At 44.9% G+C, this 17,701-nt stretch overlaps 2 protein-coding genes across 2 annotated transcripts; one reads left to right on the forward strand and one right to left on the reverse strand.

Annotated features, from left to right (window-relative positions):
* The first annotated feature begins 1,101 nt into the window (after positions 1–1,101).
* LOC121302065 (ciliary neurotrophic factor-like) lies at positions 1,102–3,539 on the forward strand. Its single transcript, XM_041231861.1, has 2 exons — positions 1,102–1,507; positions 3,049–3,539. Exons 1-2 carry the CDS (start codon positions 1,379–1,381, stop codon positions 3,529–3,531), a joined length of 612 nt encoding a protein of 203 aa, XP_041087795.1. The 5' UTR covers positions 1,102–1,378; the 3' UTR covers positions 3,532–3,539.
* Positions 3,540–4,331: 792 nt separating this feature from the next.
* Positions 4,332–14,125, reverse strand: LOC121302101. The gene is made up of 12 exons (XM_041231921.1): positions 13,873–14,125; positions 11,681–11,792; positions 10,724–10,817; positions 10,284–10,338; positions 9,146–9,378; positions 8,350–8,535; positions 7,412–7,510; positions 6,984–7,129; positions 6,246–6,417; positions 5,577–5,689; positions 5,087–5,171; positions 4,332–4,448 (listed from the first exon to the last, which is right to left on the reverse strand). Exons 1-12 carry the CDS (start codon positions 13,985–13,987, stop codon positions 4,392–4,394), a joined length of 1,467 nt encoding a protein of 488 aa, XP_041087855.1. The 5' UTR covers positions 13,988–14,125; the 3' UTR covers positions 4,332–4,391.
* Positions 14,126–17,701: the final 3,576 nt, after the last annotated feature.

A 17,701-nucleotide genomic window follows, 5' to 3' on the forward strand; every position in this document is an offset into this window, starting at 1 on the left:
GGTCTGGTAAAGCACAGGGAAGCATTGTAAAGCACAGAGAGGTCTGGTAAAGCATAGGGAAGCATTGTAAAGCACAGAGAGGTCTGGTAAAGCATAGGGAAGCATTGTAAAGCACAGAGAGGTCTGGTAAAGCATAGGGAAGCATTGTAAAGCACAGAGAGGTCTGGTAAAGTATAGGGAAGCATTGTAAAGCACAGAGAGGTCTGGTAAAGCATAGGGAAGCATTGTAAAGCACAGAGAGGTCTGGTAAAGCATAGGGAAGCATTGTAAAGCACAGAGAGGTCTGGTAAAGCACAGGGAAGCATTGTAAAGCACAGAGAGGTCTGGTAAAGCATAGGGAAGCATTGTAAAGCACAGAGAGGTATGGTAAAGCATAGGGAAGCATTGTAAAGCACAGAGAGGTCTGGTAAAGCATAGGGAAGCATTGTAAAGCACAGAGAGGTCTGGTAAAGCATAGGGAAGCATTGTAAAGCACAGAGAGGTCTGGTAAAGCATAGGGAAGCATTGTAAAGCACAGAGAGGTCTGGTAAAGCACAGGGAAGCATTGTAAAGCACAGAGAGGTCTGGTAAAGCATAGGGAAGCATTGTAAAGCACAGAGAGGTCTGGTAAAGCACAGGGAAGCATTGTAAAGCACAGAGAGGTCTGGTAAAGCACAGGAAAGCATTGTAAAGCACAGAGAGGTCTGGTAAAGCACAGGGAAGCATTGTAAAGCACAGAGAGGTCTGGTAAAGCACAGGGAAGCATTGTAAAGCACAGAGAGGTCTGGTAAAGCACAGGGAAGCATTGTAAAGCACAGAGAGGTCTGGTAAAGTACAGGGAAGCATTGTAAAGCACAGAGAGGTCTGGTAAAGCACAGGGAAGCATTGTAAAGCACAGAGAGGTCTGGTAAAGCATAGGGAAGCATTGTAAAGCACAGAGAGGTCTGGTAAAGCATAGGGAAGCATTGTAAAGCAAAAGAGGTCTGGTAAAGCATATCTATTTGTAATCCAGCTCCTTGATTCTGAGTGGTGGGGATAATGACTGAGGCTTGGGAGGGAAAAAAATGACTCCCGTTTGGAATCCGCGAGTCCAGAATTTGGGAACTGCCCTCGTCAAACGTCACTCGTGGAAGGGGAAGGGGGTTGGAATGCTAGGCGTGCGGTGGAAGTTTCTAAGTAATCGAGCTCTGTGTGCGCCTGAACACAACCATTCCTCGTGTGCGTGACGGAAAACGCTGACCGAGAGCCGCTATACAGAGAGAGAGAGACACCAGGACAGAGTTTCAACCGCAGCAGCCCGCGTCTATATATATATATGTATATTTAGCCTATGTATTTTTAGCCGTGTTGTGCCTTCTTTCTGCAAAATAATATATAATAACCAAACACAGACATTGCTATGGCAACCGGCGTGCGTCATGATGCAATGGGGGGTAACATATCCTTCGCTTTGTCGGACTGTTACGCAAAAGCCGAAGCGTTAGCCCGAAAAGTTCACAGCGAAGCCCGGCAGATCAGAGAGAGTTACGTAAGTAACGTAGTGTGTGGTGAAAACATCTGTGTGTGTGTGGAGGGGGGTGACTCTTTGAGCTAATATATATATATATATATATATAAAACAGGTAACAGTTCATAATAAACCTCAAACTCACGTCTAACACTTTATCGATGTTTATTAATTAATTAATTAATGCATTTATTTATTTATTTATTAACAGGCTTTGAACTACGCACGTGTCATGGCTTAGCATAGACTGTTACACTTTGCTGTGCTTTTGCTGTGGGGGACTGTTATCAGGGTTAATTTATCGTGGTTTGCGCTGAATATGCTTTACCACACCTCTCTGTGCTTTACAATGCTTCTCTGTGCTTTACTACACCTCTCTGTGCTTTACAATGCTTCTCTGTGCTTTACCACACCTCTCTGTGCTTTACAATGCTTCTCTATGCTTTACCACACCTCTCTATGCTTTACCATGCTTCCCTGTGCTTTACCAGACCCCTCTGTGGTTTACAATGCTTCCCTATGCTTTACCAGACCTCTCTGTGCTTTACAATGTTTCTCTATGCTTTACCAGACCTCTCTGTGCTTTACAATGCTTCCCTATGCTTTACCAGACCTCTCTGTGCTTTACAATGCTTCCCTATGCTTTACCAGACCTCTCTGTGCTTTACAATGCTTCCCTATGCTTTACCAGACCTCTCTGTGCTTTACAATGCTTCCCTGTGCTTTACCAGACCTCTCTGTGCTTTACAATGCTTCCCTATGCTTTACCAGACCTCTCTGTGCTTTACAATGCTTCCCTATGCTTTACCAGACCTCTCTGTGCTTTACAATGTTTCCCTATGCTTTACCAGACCTCTCTGTGCTTTACAATGCTTCCCTGTGCTTTAGCAGACCTTTCTGTGCTTTAACTGTGACACGTGCACGTAAAATTACAACCCTTTGAAAATTGTGATTTTAATACTTATAACAATATTAAAAAAAAAAAAAAAAAAAAAGTATTTTTTTCCACAGTTGTGTTTGTGGTAACAATTAGTGTTTTAAACGGGGCGTTTGCTACGGTAGTGTTTGAGCATTTTGACAGACCCTGGTTTGTCTGCTTTTGAACTGTGAGGTCATTTAGAAAGAAACTCTGCCTCTTAGAACGTTGCCCGTTTTAATTAGTCAGGACTGAAATCAGTAGCCAGGAGCTACACATCTGAGCCAGAAACGAGAGGCTGTCGAGTTAGCCTGTCTGTCTCTGCGCCCCCTAGCGCCTCCTAGAGTGGAACTCGGGTCTCCAAATGCAGGAATGAGAGGCAGATGAAAGGCAGTCTGTCTCTGCGCCCCCTAGAGTGGAACTCCAGTCTCCAAAGGCAGGAATGAGAGGCAGGTGTCCTTCTAATTCAGATTCCTCCTAAAGGAAGTTTATAATTCCTTTTTTAAAAGGAATTGAAGCTTCTTTAGAGACATTGTAATAACCGTCACTGCTTTCATTTGAAGCCCATTCAATTTACTTATAAACAGGAGCCCAAATCCTGACCAGCCTGCTTACCATGTCTCTCCTTTTTTTTTTTTTTCCTCAGAGAGAAAAGCAAGGCTTGAGCCCAGATCTCAACCTGGACTCCATCGCTGGGGTACCCGAGTCTGGCACCTCAAAATGGGGAGAGCTGACCGAGGAAGAGAGGCTGACAGAGAACGCAGTGGCCTTCGCTGCCTTTCACAGCCTGCTGGGCGAAGTCCTGAAAGAACAGCAGGATGACCTAACTCCCGGGGACTACCAGTTCCACGATGCACTGCTTTCCCTGCTGGCCAAGGTCGAGGCCCTGGCTGAAAGCACCAAGCAGCTGCTTCTCTCTCTGGGCTATCCGCTGCCCAGGGCTGGGGAGGAGAGAGAGGAAAAAGGTCTCCCGTACTTTGAGAAGAAGAAGAGGGGCTACAAAGTGATGGTGGAGCTCTGCGGCTGGGCTCTGAGAGCCGTGCGGGGCTTCAGCAGACTGAAGAGGAGAAACAAGAAGGAGGAGGAGGGAGGGAAGAGGGAGGTTAAGAAGCGAGGGAGCAGGAGATAGGGAGAGAGGGAGACAGAGGGAGAGAGTGGGTGGGTGGGAGAGATAGAGGGAAAGACAGAGGGAGGGAGAGAGAAACAGAGATGGAGAGAGAGGGGGAGAGAGATAGAGTTAGAGACAGAGGGAGAGTGGAAGGGAGAGAGAAACAGAGACACGCAGAGAGAAACAGATGGAGAGAGAGGGGGGAGAGGGAGACAGAGAGAGAAACAGATAGAGAGATGGGGAGACAGAGAGAAACAGAGAGAGAGGGAGAGGAAGACAGAGAGAGCTGAAATGCAGTGGCAAAAAACGACTGCTGTTTTTTGTGTAACTTAGAAATGACCCAAAACCTTTTTTTTTTTGTGTGTGTCTCGACAGGCGAGAGTGATAGTTTTGCTAAATGATCGGCCATATTGAAAGACCAGCGTCCTGTAACGATATATTTTAGGATGCAACGCTGATGAGTCAAAAAAAAAAAGACTTTATTATTTAAAAAAAAAAGTACAACCACTGTTATTGTTCAAACCTGAGGATGATGTCGAAATATTCTCATGTTCTATGAACTGAACGACAGGACTGTGCTGCAGTGATATGAGTAAAGAAATTAATAAATAACAGCCACTTAGACTAATGATTAAACATCTGTGTTGAAACAAACGCAGCTTGAAATATATTCGCTGGCAAACTTGATCAGGTTCCTATGCATTTGTGTGTGTGTGTTTTTCTCTGTATGAATGACTGTATTGATTCCAGTCGTCAAAAGTCACACTTTTTTTTTAGAGCTTAATTGTTATCGTTAGACATAATAATGAAGCCGCTAATTATTAATTTGCATTCGATTGTCTTTATTAGCTTTGAAATTTGAAATTTTGCAAGAAAGCGTTTTAGCTGACGTCGTAATCCGATATGCACTGACGCAGATAGAGGTCATACAACTCCGCCTGGGGACAAAGGAAACAGGAAATGACATCAGAGGGGAACCGTTAACCTGCCCACCCTCAAACACTCTGGCTCCTAGTGGATTACAAAAGTACAGCAGTGCGAAGTGCCAGTACCTATGCAGGTTAATAACGTTATAAGTTTACTGTATTCAGGTATCTATATATTTCTTACTGCTATTTCTCTTATAGCCACCAGGGGGCGACAGAGTCTTGCCGATTATTAACGGTACAAGCCTGCTGTATTCGGGTCTATATATATATTTTTTTTCTTACTGCTGTTTCTCTTATAGCCACCAGGGGGCGACAGAGTGTTACAGGTTAATAATGGTACATGACTTCTATATATTTCTTACTGCTGTTTCTCTTCTAGACACCAGGGGGGCCAGAGTATTGAGTGTTAATAGAGGTACACGTAAGCAGTAAGATATATATATATATATATATATATATACTCTTACGGCTATATTTCTTACGTCCACTAGGGGGCAGGGCCAGATATAGTAAATTGCAACACAATTGATTTTGTTTGTAACATAGCAAACCGCAAGCAGCAGTCAAGCCAGGGGTGAGAATGGGTAATACAGCTATTAAAATACTAGTTTCAGCTTGTGAGAAGATGATGCCGTTGACTGGGGTACCTTTCTGGGTTTTACCACCTCCTGAATGAAAGCGTGCGTCTCTCTGAGATATCGCTTCTGTCTGCGAGAGAGAGTGGGTTCAGTTCTGAGAGGAAGAGGAGGGATAGCAGGGAGAAAGGGGAGAGAAATGGGATGCAGGAGAGATCGGGACAGAGAGGGGGGAAAGAGGGAGAGAAAATGGTATGTAGGAGAGAGAGGGACAGAGAGAGGGGGATAGATGATAAGGAGAAAGAGGGAGGGGTAGAAAGGGAGGGGATAGAGAGGGAGAGAAATGGAATGCAGGAGAGAGGAACAGAGGGAGAGGGATAGAAGATAAGGAGATAGGGAAAGGGGGAAGGATAGGGAGAGTGGGAGGGGAGGGATGGAAAGAGGGAGAAGGAGGAGAGAAACGTTATCTTTCAGAACTTCCCCCTCCACTACCTGCTGAAATGAAACACTGCAGGAGACCCTGCAATTGAAAGATCTGAGGGAGCGTCTCAAAAGATCTTACCTGCTGTACAACCGTGCCAGTAGGAGAAACAGCCCTGAGGAGCCCAGGATCACGAACACTCCCCAGAGGGAACTGTCCCAAGCCAGCCAGCCCCACAGCACGGACACAACCTCCTGCAACACACACAGCTTTGTAGCTTCCAATTTCAGCTTCTACCTTCCCCCTTACCTTTTCATGATATTTTATTACTATTACAGACGCTTTTCAGTTCTAGCTGCGTTGCCGTAGTTATTGTGTTGTGAATCGGTACAGCCCTGGCTAGGACTACAGCTCCCAGCATGCCTCTGACTGCGAGTTCAGGAGCTGCTCATTAGTTCTAGCTGTGCTGCTGTTGTTATTGTAGTGTGAATTGGTCCAGCCCTGGCTAGGACTACAGCTCCCAGCATGCCTCTGCTCCCGCAGCAATGGTGAGGGATGCTGGGAGTTGTAGTTCCTCAACTGCAATGCGCTGGGCTATGCTGTATTACATTGTTTTGCTCAGTCTGTGTTGTTTGACTGTGAGTTTAGGAGCTGCTCTTCAGTTCTAGCTGCACTACCATAGATGTGTGTAACACAGGCTAGATCTATCACATTGTCTGTATAGAACAGCCAGCGCCATCTAGTGCATAGCTGGGGTATTGTCAGCATGTTCTGATTGGCTGAGAGTGACTTCCTCGTTTCCAGTCTTACGGTATACACATGGAGGGCGTGTGCTACATCAGGCCCTGCCATGTCAGTCAGGCTGTCGTCAGGGAAACAGCCAATCACAAAGCTGGCCAGGAAACACAGAGGCAGTAGGTAACCCAGGCAACCAAACAGGAAGTGCTTAATCCGTATCTTCCTGTTCACTGTTGCCTTGTAACTGAGAGAGAGAGTGAGAAGAGATGATGAAGAGAGGAGAAGAGAAGAAAAGAGATACTTTATAGAAGTCAAAATAAGAAATTAGCCATTATCTAATTGAATTGATGACTTTAACAGGCCATACTTGCAATTAATTTCAAACAGCGAGACTTTTTTCAGAAGCTGTTTAAGACCCCTGATTGAAGCACAAAGCGGTCTGACATTTTCACACAGGGGTGTGTTTCTATATCACTGATTACTGAGCGGAGATTGAAATTCTCACACCCAGAGGTGTTTTCATGCAGGTGGCTAGATAAAGGATTTCAACGACACATCTGGAGGGGTTCTGATAAATTTGCATATGACTGTAAATGTTCAGAAATATTTCTTGATACAAAGATTAAAAAAAAAAAAAATTATAAACAGATCCACAATGCTAGAATTACTGCAATAACACCGAAGGGTTAAAAAACACATTCGCCAACACTTTGCAGTCTGAGGTAAGCACAGTCATCGGTCTCTTCAAAGTTCAATGTGGCTTTTCCTCATCCAGTTGCTGCCCCCTGCTGGCTGGGCTGCTCCTCTCACCTGTCCTCCTTCAGCCTGCGCTCCACGCTCTCTGCGATGATGTCACTATCTCGCTCCAGGTGATTGAGAGAGCTCTGCACCGTCTGGTCGATGATCTTCTCGATCGTCCCGCACACCCCGTCAATCTGATTGAGACAGCGGCTCGGCTGAGACGAATCAGAGAGGCAGCAGAAATCAAATCACTGATCAAATTACATTAGAGATCAATTAAAAAATCAAATCAGACAAAATATCTGCAAAAGTGATTTCTAAAGAGGATAGATTTTGAATGTATTATTATTATTATTGTTATTATTATTGTTGATAATAATAATAATCTCTGTGTATCTAATAGAGAAACATGAACACTGGTGATATTAAATGAGATTTTTATGATATATAGGTTCAATGGCATGTTCAGAGCCTGGTTGTGCAGCTCTGTGTGGTACCTTAGCCGGGTCAGGGATGTATATCGTGGGCATGTCGAAGCCACACTTGTTCAGTCCTGGTCTCTTACACAACTCCTGCACGATCTGCATCATGACTCTCTGTGGAGAGAGAGAGAGACAGACAGACAGACAGACAGACACACAGACACACACACGCACACAAGTTAGAGTTATTAAAACTACACATGACTCAATACTAGGGGTGTGCCAATATTAAATAAATCATTAATGTGTTGATTTCTAAACAAGACGCTGAGAAAGACTTCTAGTGGAAACGTTTGCCATTGAATTTACACTGAAGATGCTGAGAAAGACTTCTAGTGGAAACGTTTGCCATTGAATTCACACTGAAGACACTGAGAAAGACTTCTAGTGGAAACGTTTGCCATTGAATTCACACTGAAGACACTGAGAAAGACTTCTAGTGGAAACGTTTGCCATTGAATTTACACTGAAGACACTGAGAGACTCTTCTAGTGGAAACGTTTGCCATTGAATTTACACTGAAAACACTGAGAAAGACTTCTAGTGGAAACGTTTGCCATTGAATTTACACTGAAAACACTGAGAAAGACTTCTAGTGGAAACGTTTGCCATTGAATTCACACTGAAGACACTGAGAAAGACTTCTAGTGGAAACATTTGCCATTGAATTGATACTGAAGACACTGAGAAAGACTTCTAGTGGAAACGTTTGCCATTGAATTCACACTGAAGACACTGAGAAAGACTTCTAGTGGAAACGTTTGCCATTGAATTTACACTGAAAACACTGAGAAAGACTTCTAGTGGAAACGTTTGCCATTGAATTTACATTGAAGACACTGAGAGAGACTTTTAGTGGAAACGTTTGCCATTGAATTTACACTGAAGACCCTGAGAAAGCTGGATCGTTTCTCATGGGGTGGACTGAGGTTCGTTCAGTATGAAAGCGTCACCTGTCTGTCGCTCTCGTCTCCGGCTTCATCTGCTTTGCTCAGATAGAACCTCATCTTCTCTCCGTTCTCCTCGCTCAGTCGCTCCACGATGTTCAGGGTCCGCTTACACAGTGCCTGGCCCATCGGATCAAAGAACACAAGCACCAGGCCCTCGTGGTCCAGGTGGACTACTGGACTCCCCAGATCCTACCTGGGGGGGGAGGGGAGGGGGAGGGGGGGGAGGGGGGGGGGGGGGGAGAGGAGGAGAGGGCCGCGGGCATTTTTCTTTTTAAAATGTAGTAATCAAAGAAACTATAAAATGATATTGCAAAAAAAAAAAAAAAAAAAAAAAATTTGTCCTGGAAGGAAGCCATAATTGTAGTCCAGTAATATTTCAGGTTGGATTTCGAAATGTCACATTTTTTCAGTTTTTTGTTCAGTTTTCTGGTAGATATATGGGAAAGCTACAAAGCGCTGGTGTGGAATTCAATATGTTAACAAGGGAACATTATTCAGCAGCTTTCACTGGACTCTATGAAGCTGATGGAGTTCATTCTATATAGAGGGTGTGGAATTCAACATGTTAACAAGGGAACATTATTCAGCAGCTTTTTTCATTCTAGAAGGTGATGATTCAAAACGTTTGGCCAGAGCAGTATAGTCAATATGAAAGACCACGGTCAGGAACAGATTCTACAGTCTACATGAGAGACCCTACGGTTCATTTCAGAGACACGACTGCCTATATCAAAGACCACGCAGTCAAAATCAGACTCAGTCAAAATTAAAACCACTCAATTCTCCATCATTAAACTCAACAGAGCCAGCATAACCATTGTCCGCAATACTGACCCCAGTTCTGTCTCGTTCCCTCCCGTCTCTTTTGCATCGGGGTCAGGTTCGACTCACCTAGCCAGAGCAAGGCTCTCTCCACGTCGAATTCGTACTTCATATCCCCGTCCACCAGCCCCGGGGTGTCGATGAAGGTGACCAGACCGAACTTCTTCTCTCTGGAAGTGGAGATCTCCGTAGAGAGGTAGTCCGACACACCTGGACCGCAACGACCAGGTACATTAGCAGCTCTTGCGCTGACCAAAATCGCTTTGAACTTACATGGTTTGTATATAGAGGCAAACCCGCTTAATAACACAGTGTAACAATATTTTTTTTGTTGTTCCTGGGTAGTAAGTGTTATTTCCTAGTTGCTTATGCCTCAAAAGTATAGAAAATGGCTATTATTCCCCACAAACTTTGCTTTTGTGACCATGACAGTGATATTTCAAAATATCACTATTTCCAATGGGAAAACGGGCAAATGTGTGTCTTTTCGTTCACATAAAGTCAGAAAAAAACAACATATGAATCCAAATTAACATGTATTTATACTAAAGTAATACAAAGATGACTACAAAAGATTTAGAAGTGAGTAGTTTTTCGAGATTTACGATTATTTTGTAAATACAGTATCTCGAAAAACTACTCGCTTCTAAATCTTTTGTAGTCATTTGCACGTTTTCTCATTGGAAATAGTGATATTTTGAAATATCACTGTCCTGGTCACAAAAGCAAAGTTTGTGGGGAATAATAGCGATTTTCTATACTTTTCAGGCATAAGCAATTAGGAAATAACACTTACTAGCCAGGAACAAAAATCGTGTTACCCAGTGTAATAAAAGCCTCAGGCGGAGCGCGTTAGCAGCTCTTGCGACGCTAGAGGGCGCTAACAAGCGGCGTGGAAATAATAGTACGAATGACTAGAATAGTAACACAGTCAGGGTTAGGGTTGGGTTAGTTGTAGACATTAGGTTTAGGGGTGGGGGGTAGATATGTGGTTTAGGAGGCTAGTAGGTACCTACTGGCCCATCCCTATGGGATGAGCTTGATAACGTCCCATTGAAGCGACTGATCGAAAGCAGATCAAGTGGCAAGGCATAGGGACCAGTCCTTTCTCTTACCTGAGATCTCTTCCAGTTTTTGAAAGTGTTGGTAGAGGTGCAACGTCGCGTTTCCCTGCAACCAGAGTGAGCATGGAATCTCACTCGTGTGAGGAATAATTAAGTGAATAATATAATTTATTATTATTATTATTATTATTATTATTATTATTATTATTATTTAATTCACCGGTCTAGTTTTATGAAGTTATACTCAAAGACGGGGCTGTCAAGGGCCCCGACTTTGGCCCTGTTTGCAAATCTATAAAAATATATATGATATTATATAGATGAGATATATATTATATATATTATATATCTACAAAAAAATTTTTTTTAATGAATTATTGTGTTCAATGCGATGGATGACGTGTGAACACAGAATTACTAGAATTCTGGTAAATACTGCAGTGAGATTGGTCGATTTCAGTCATGTGATATTATAATATGCAGTGCCTCACCGTCAGCGACTCTCTCCTTCGCCCGCTGGTCACAAAGGTGAAGCCCTGCGTTTCTATGGCAACCCCCGTCCTCTGGATATGCTCACCCACGTACCTACAGACAGACAGACAGACAGACAGATAGACAGAAGTCTCTATCTGTCTACGTCAGGGACGTTGAATTCTTGGACCTTCAGTGAGTGTGTACTGGGTTCAATTTCGGAATATTTCACTTTATAGGGTATCAATTTTGGTGTCGTTTCACATTAAGCACAATGCACAGAGAGGTCTGGTAAAGCATAGGGAAGCATTGTAAAGCACAGAGAGGTTGGTAAAGCATAGGGAAGCATTGTAAAGCACAGAGAGGTCTGGTAAAGCATAGGGAAGCATTGTAAAGCACAGAGAGGTCTGGTAAAGCATAGGGAAGCATTGTAAAGCACAGAGAGGTCTGGTAAAGCACAGTGAAGCATTGTAAAGCACAGGGAGGTCTGGTAAAGCAAAGAGAAGCATTGTAAAGCACAGAGAGGTCTGGTAAAGCATAGGGAAGCATTGTAAAGCACAGAGAGGTCTGGTGAAGCATAGGGAAGCATTGTAAAGCACAGAGAGGTCTGGTAAAGCATAGGGAAGCATTGTAAAGCACAGAGAGGTCTGGTAAAGCATAGGGAAGCATTGTAAAGCACAGAGAGGTCTGGTGAAGCATAGGGAAGCATTGTAAAGCACAGAGAGGTCTGGTAAAGCACAGGGAAGCATTGTAAAGCACAGAGAGCTGTGGTAAAGCATAGGGAAGCATTGTAAAGCACAGAGAGGTCTGGTAAAGCATAGGGAGATCGGAAGAGCACACGAGTAGCATGAGGTATGGCAAGCATTGTAAAGCACAGAGAGGTCTGGTAAACCATAGGGAAGCATTGTAAAGCACAGAGAGGTCTGGTGAAGCAGGTCTGGTATTGCTCAGTATTCAGCCTTGCATCAGAGGTTCACCAGTTAATGAAGGAGCTCTTCCCAGCAGAGTGATTCCCCATCAACATGATGCTGATCTTCTTCCGAGGAGCCAGCAGGGGGAGCCCCAGAGCGTCAGCTGCCTTCACCAGCCCTGAAAGAGACACAGGCAGGGGAGGTAACGATGTTCAATACAGGCTAGTTCTGGCTATTCTCTCACCCATTATTAACAAGGGCAATACTGTCACTGGCCCCTCCCTTTAAAGGGACGCTGGCCATCTTTAAAATTCATTCTCTCACCTCTTATTAGAAAGAGCAACATTAAAACATTATCACTAGCTTCTTGCAGTATTAAAACATTTACTGAAAAAACATCTTACACTAGTTTATCACAGTATTTTCTCTCTCCCTGTTTTCTCATGTTTAATAATATGCTTTACCACACCTCTCTGTGCTTTACAATGCTTCCCTATGCTTTACCAGACCTCTCTGTGCTTTACAATGCTTCCCTATGCTTTACCAGACCTCTCTGTGCTTTACAATGCTTCCCTATGCTTTACCAGACCTCTCTGTGCTTTACAATGCTTCCCTATGCTTTACCAGACCTCTCTGTGCTTTACAATGCTTCCCTATGCTTTACCAGACCTCTCTGTGCTTTACAATGCTTCCCTATGCTTTACCAGACCTCTCTGTGCTTTACAATGCTTCCCTATGCTTTACCAGACCTCTCTGTGCTTTAAAATGCTTCCCTATGCTTTACCAGACCTCTCTGTGCTTTACAATGCTTCCCTATGCTTTACCAGACCTCTCTGTGCTTTACAATGCTTCCCTATGCTTTACCAGACCTCTCTGTGCTTTACAATGCTTCCCTATGCTTTACCAGACCTCTCTGTGCTTTACAATGCTTCCCTATGCTTTACCATACCTCTCTGTGCTTTACAATGCTTCCCTATGCTTTACCACACCTCTCTGTGCTTTACAATGCTTCCCTGTGCTTTACCAGACCTCTCTGTGCTTTACAATGCTTCCCTATGCTTTACCAGACCTCTCTGTGCTTTACAATGCTTCCCTATGCTTTACCAGACCTCTCTGTGCTTTACAGTGCTTCCCTGTGCTTTACCAGACCTCTCTGTGCTTTACAATGCTTCCCTATGCTTTACCACACCTCTCTGTGCTTTACAATGCTTCCCTATGCTTTACCAGACCTCTCTGTGCTTTACAATGCTTCCCTATGCTTTACCAGACCTCTCTGTGCTTTACAATGCTTCCCTATGCTTTACCACACCTCTCTGTGCTTTACAATGCTTCCCTATGCTTTACCACACCTCTCTGTGCTTTACAATGCTTCCCTGTGCTTTACCAGACCTCTCTGTGCTTTACAATGCTTCCCTATGCTTTACCAGACCTCTCTGTGCTTTACAATGCTTCCCTATGCTTTACCAGACCTCTCTGTGCTTTACAATGCTTCCCTGTGCTTTACCAGACCTCTCTGTGTTTTACAATGCTTCCCTATGCTTTACCACACCTCTCTGTGCTTTACAATGCTTCCCTATGCTTTACCAGACCTCTCTGTGCTTTACAATGCTTCCCTATGCTTTACCAGACCTCTCTGTGCTTTACAATGCTTCCCTATGCTTTACCAGACCTCTCTGTGCTTTACAATGCTTCCCTATGCTTTACCAGACCTCTCTGTGCTTTACAAGTTTTCACTGTGCTTTACCAGACCTCTCTGTGCTTTACAATGCGTCCCTGTGCTTTACCAGACCTCTCTGTGCTTTACAATGCTTTTCTATGCTTTACCACACCTCTCTGTGCTTTACAATGCTTCCCTATGCTTTGCCACACCTCTCTGTGCTTTACAATGCTTACCTGTGCTTTACCAGACCTCTCTGTGCTTTACAATGCTTCCCTATGCTTTACCAGACCTCTCTGTACATTACAATGCTTCCCTATGCTTTACCAGACCTCTCTGTGCTTTACAAGCTTTCACTGTGCTTTATCACACTTTTCTGTGTTTTTACTGTGGGTAACTTATCGCGTGTTTCTAATTGCAGCCTACAATGTGCATCAGGGCTCTGAAATGCCTTGATAAAAATAGCCGAGCCTCTCTCCCGGAGAGTCATGCACGGCCGATTGTAACCACGACCGCGTTCGGTTAGTTTGTGTCCTGTTTGAGTCGCCGATTCAAGCTTTCGCGATTATTCACAGTAGTCCTGGCAGCGTTAATATCTCACCGCTCTTGCGATCGACGTACAGCGCGTAACATTCCGCTAGGATTCTCTCGTTGACATTTTCTTCGATTTTGTCGGCTGAGTTCGCCGCCGGTCTGCTTCTTAAACGACCCGACATTTCTGCATTGGAAAAAAAAAAAAACAGCCCGCGACAGCTGCTTTAAATAATCCCAGAGCAGAATATCAAATAACCTTACAAGAAAAGCGAGGCGGCAAACGGGTCGAGGACCTCGGTTTTATTGAAGTGTGCTGACACTATCGTGCCTTATAAAAGCGAGCCCGTAGTGAAAGCATAGGGGAGCATTGTGAAGCACAGAGAGGTCTGGTAAAGCATAGGGTAAAGCACAGAGAGGTCTGGTAAAGCATAGGGTAAAGCATTGTAAAGCACAGAGAGGTCTGGTAAGGCATAGGGAAGCATTGTAAAGCACAGAGAGGTGCGGTAAAGCATAGGGAAGCATTGTAAAGCACAGAGAGGTCTGGTAAAGCATAGGGAAGCATTGTAAAGCACAGAGAGGTCTGGTAAAGCATAGGGAAGCATTGTAAAGCACAGAGAGGTCTGGTAAAGCATAGGGAAGCATTGTAAAGCACAGAGAGGTCTGGTAAAGCATAGGGAAGCATTGTAAAGCACAGAGAGGTCTGGTAAAGCATAGGGAAGCATTGTAAAGCACTCCCCTGGCACAGAGAGGTCTGGTAAAGCACAGGGGAGCATTGTAAACCACAGAGAGGTCTGGTAAAGCATAGGGAAGCATTGTAAAGCACTCCCCTTGCACAGCAGTGTGATCCAGTCCTGCTTGCACTAGGAGTTTAATAATCAGACTCCTGCTGCACAGCAGTGTGATCCAGACCTGCTTTCACTAGGAGTTTAATAATCAGACTCCCGCTGCACAGCAGTGTGATCCAGTCCTGCTTTCACTAGGAGTTTAATAATCAGACTCCCGCTGCACAGCAGTGTGATCCAGTCCTGCTTTCACTAGGAGTTTAATAATAAGACACACCTGAGCTTGTTAGCTAGACACACTGAGAGCTGAACAAGCTGGTAGCAGTAAAACCTGGACTGGGGGACACTGCTGTGCAATAGGAGCCTGATTACCAGCCCTGCAAAGCGTGCTAAAAAACACGGAAAATGACGGTAAGCAATGATAACTACATAGCATAGCCAAGAGGAAAACTCAAGGGCAAACCGCAAACACAGCATGCAAAACTACCGTGGGTAGGAGCGGGGGAGTTGTGCTGATTGCTTTTATGTTCTGGGGCTCAAGCCCTCGTTCTTCCATCTGCAAAACAAACGCGTGGGACTGATTCAAGAATCCCCAAGGAAATCCGCACCGGGGGGGGGGGGTTTCCTTGCTTACTTTGTTTGAAGGTTTTTTCATAGAGCTGCGTTCTCACCGGCTGTCTGAGTAATCTGGAAAGTGAAAGTGCTCCCGTTTCAACAGCTTCCCAGAAACGAAGTCTTTATAATAATGCTGCTAATGTGGAGTGGCACGGGGGGGGGGGGGGGGGGGGGGGGTGGGGGGGGGGGGGGGGGGGGGGGGGGGGGGGGGGGGGGGGGGGGGGGTGGGGGTGGGGGGGGGGGGGGGGGGGGTGTGGGGGGGGGGGGGGGGGGGGGGGGGGGGGGGGGGGTTATGGGGGGGGCACATTGTGTCAAAATAAATAACAAGATTATAAAACCAGCACTCGGCATTAATATTACAAGCGGGTTTTCATAATTTAACAATGTTATATTGGGTAACAACAACACTGAGCATTGTTGTTATTATGCGACTAATAATAATAATAATAACTATAATAATAATAATAATAATAATAAATAAATGACAATAAATATTATTCCCACAGTTTCTCATGACAATACTTTGACAATAACCTTTTCTATTATGCTACTGTGGTCATAATACTATCAAAAAACCAAAAAGTGAAAGCTGGGAAGGTGTTGGGTGCCTTTGCGTTTCCATAGCTACGGAGATTTAACGCCCAAAAGCGGGAGAAAACGTAAACACGTGGAAATCCCTTCCCTTGCTTCAAAAGCTTCGTTGCTTCTAAATTCTTACAACCAGCGCCAATGAGAAGAGGGAGGGGCTAGACAGAGGGGGGAGGGGCTAGGGAGACGAGAAGACAGAGGGAGGGTGAGAGTGGGCGGGGCGATGAGAGAGGACGGGCGGGGTAGAGGGGAGATCGAGAAGAAAGGTTGGCGGAGTGAGAGTGGGGAGGGGCGAGCTGAGAGAGGGGAGGGCGGGGGTTGGGTAGACGAGGACGAGTGAGCAGAGGTGAGGGGGTTTGAGGGTGGGTCGGGTTGAGACTGCTCCCGAGGAGAGAGGAGGGGCGGGGGTTTGGGGATTTCACTGAGGAGACGAATCAGCAAGAGAGGGTCTTCGAAGTTAGGACTTTCGATAGACAGAGTGAGTGGTTAGTCACTTTCATTTCTATACAATTTTCTATTATCTTTATGGCTCTTCCAGTGCTGGTAATCAGGGGATCCTACTTTGCCTACAGCAGTGTCCCCCGTCAGCTTTTACTGCTACCAGCTTGATCAACCCCCAGCAGTGGCGTCTCGCAGAGGAGACTCGTGGCTTGAAAAAGTGCGCGGGGCCAGACCTGTGCTTTACAATGCTTCCCTATGCTTTACCAGACCTCTCTGTGCTTTACAATGCTTCCCTATGCTTTACAATGCCTCTCTGTGCTTTACAATGCTTCCCTACCAGCTTTACCAGCCTCTCTGTGCTTTACAATGCTTCCCTATGCTTTACCAGACCTCTCTGTGCTTTACAATGCTTCCCTATGCTTTACCAGACCTCTCTGTGCTTTACAATGCTTCCCTATGCTTTACCAGACCTCTCTGTGCTTTACAATGCTTCAATGCTATGCTTTACCAGACCTCTCTGTGCTTTACAATGCTTCCCTATGCTTTACCAGACCCCTCTGTGCTTTACAATGCTTCCCTATGCTTTACCACACCTCTCTGTGCTTTACAATGCTTGCCTATGCTTCCCTCTCTGCTTTAATGCTTCCATGCCCCCACCTCTCTGTGCTTTACAGACTGCTTTCTGTGCTTTGCAATGTTTCACTATGCTTTACCAGACCTCTCTGTGTTTTACAATGCTTCCCTATGCTTTACCAGACCTCTCTGTGCTTTACAATGCTTCCCTATGCTTTACCAGACCTCTGTGTGCTTTACAATGCTTCCCTATGCTTTTACCAGACCTCTCTGTGCTTTACAATGCTTCCCTATGCTTTACCAGACCTCTCTGTGCTTTACAATGCTTCCCTATGCTTTACCAGACCTCTCTGTGCTTTACAATGCTTCCCTATGCTTTACCAGACCTCTCTGTGCTTTACAATGCTTCCCTATGCTTTACCAGACCTCTCTGTGCTTTACAATGCTCCCCTATGCTTTACCAGACCTCTCTGTGCTTTACAATGCTTCCCTATGCTTTACCAGACCTCTCTGTGCTTTACAATGCTTCCCTATGCTTTACCAGACCTCTCTGTGCTTTACAATGCTTCCCTTGCTTTACCAGACCTCTCTGTGCTTTACAATGCTTCCCTATGCTTTACCAGACCTCTCTGTGCTTTACAATGCTTCCCTATGCTTTACCAGACCTTTCCAGACCTCTCTGTGCTTTACAATGCTTCCCTATACTTTACCATACCTCTCTGTGCTTTACAATGCTTCCCTTGCTTTACCAGACCTCTCTGTGCTTTACAATGCTTCCCTATGCTTTACCACCCCTTTACCAGACCTCTCTGTGCTTTACAATGCTTCCCTATGCTTTACCAGACCTCTCTGTGCTTTACAATGCTTCCCTATGCTTTACCAGACCTCTCTGTGCTT

The sequence above is a fragment of the Polyodon spathula genome, chromosome 29, assembly GCF_017654505.1.
Source record: "Polyodon spathula isolate WHYD16114869_AA chromosome 29, ASM1765450v1, whole genome shotgun sequence".
Classification (NCBI taxonomy): Eukaryota; Metazoa; Chordata; class Actinopteri; order Acipenseriformes; family Polyodontidae; genus Polyodon; species Polyodon spathula.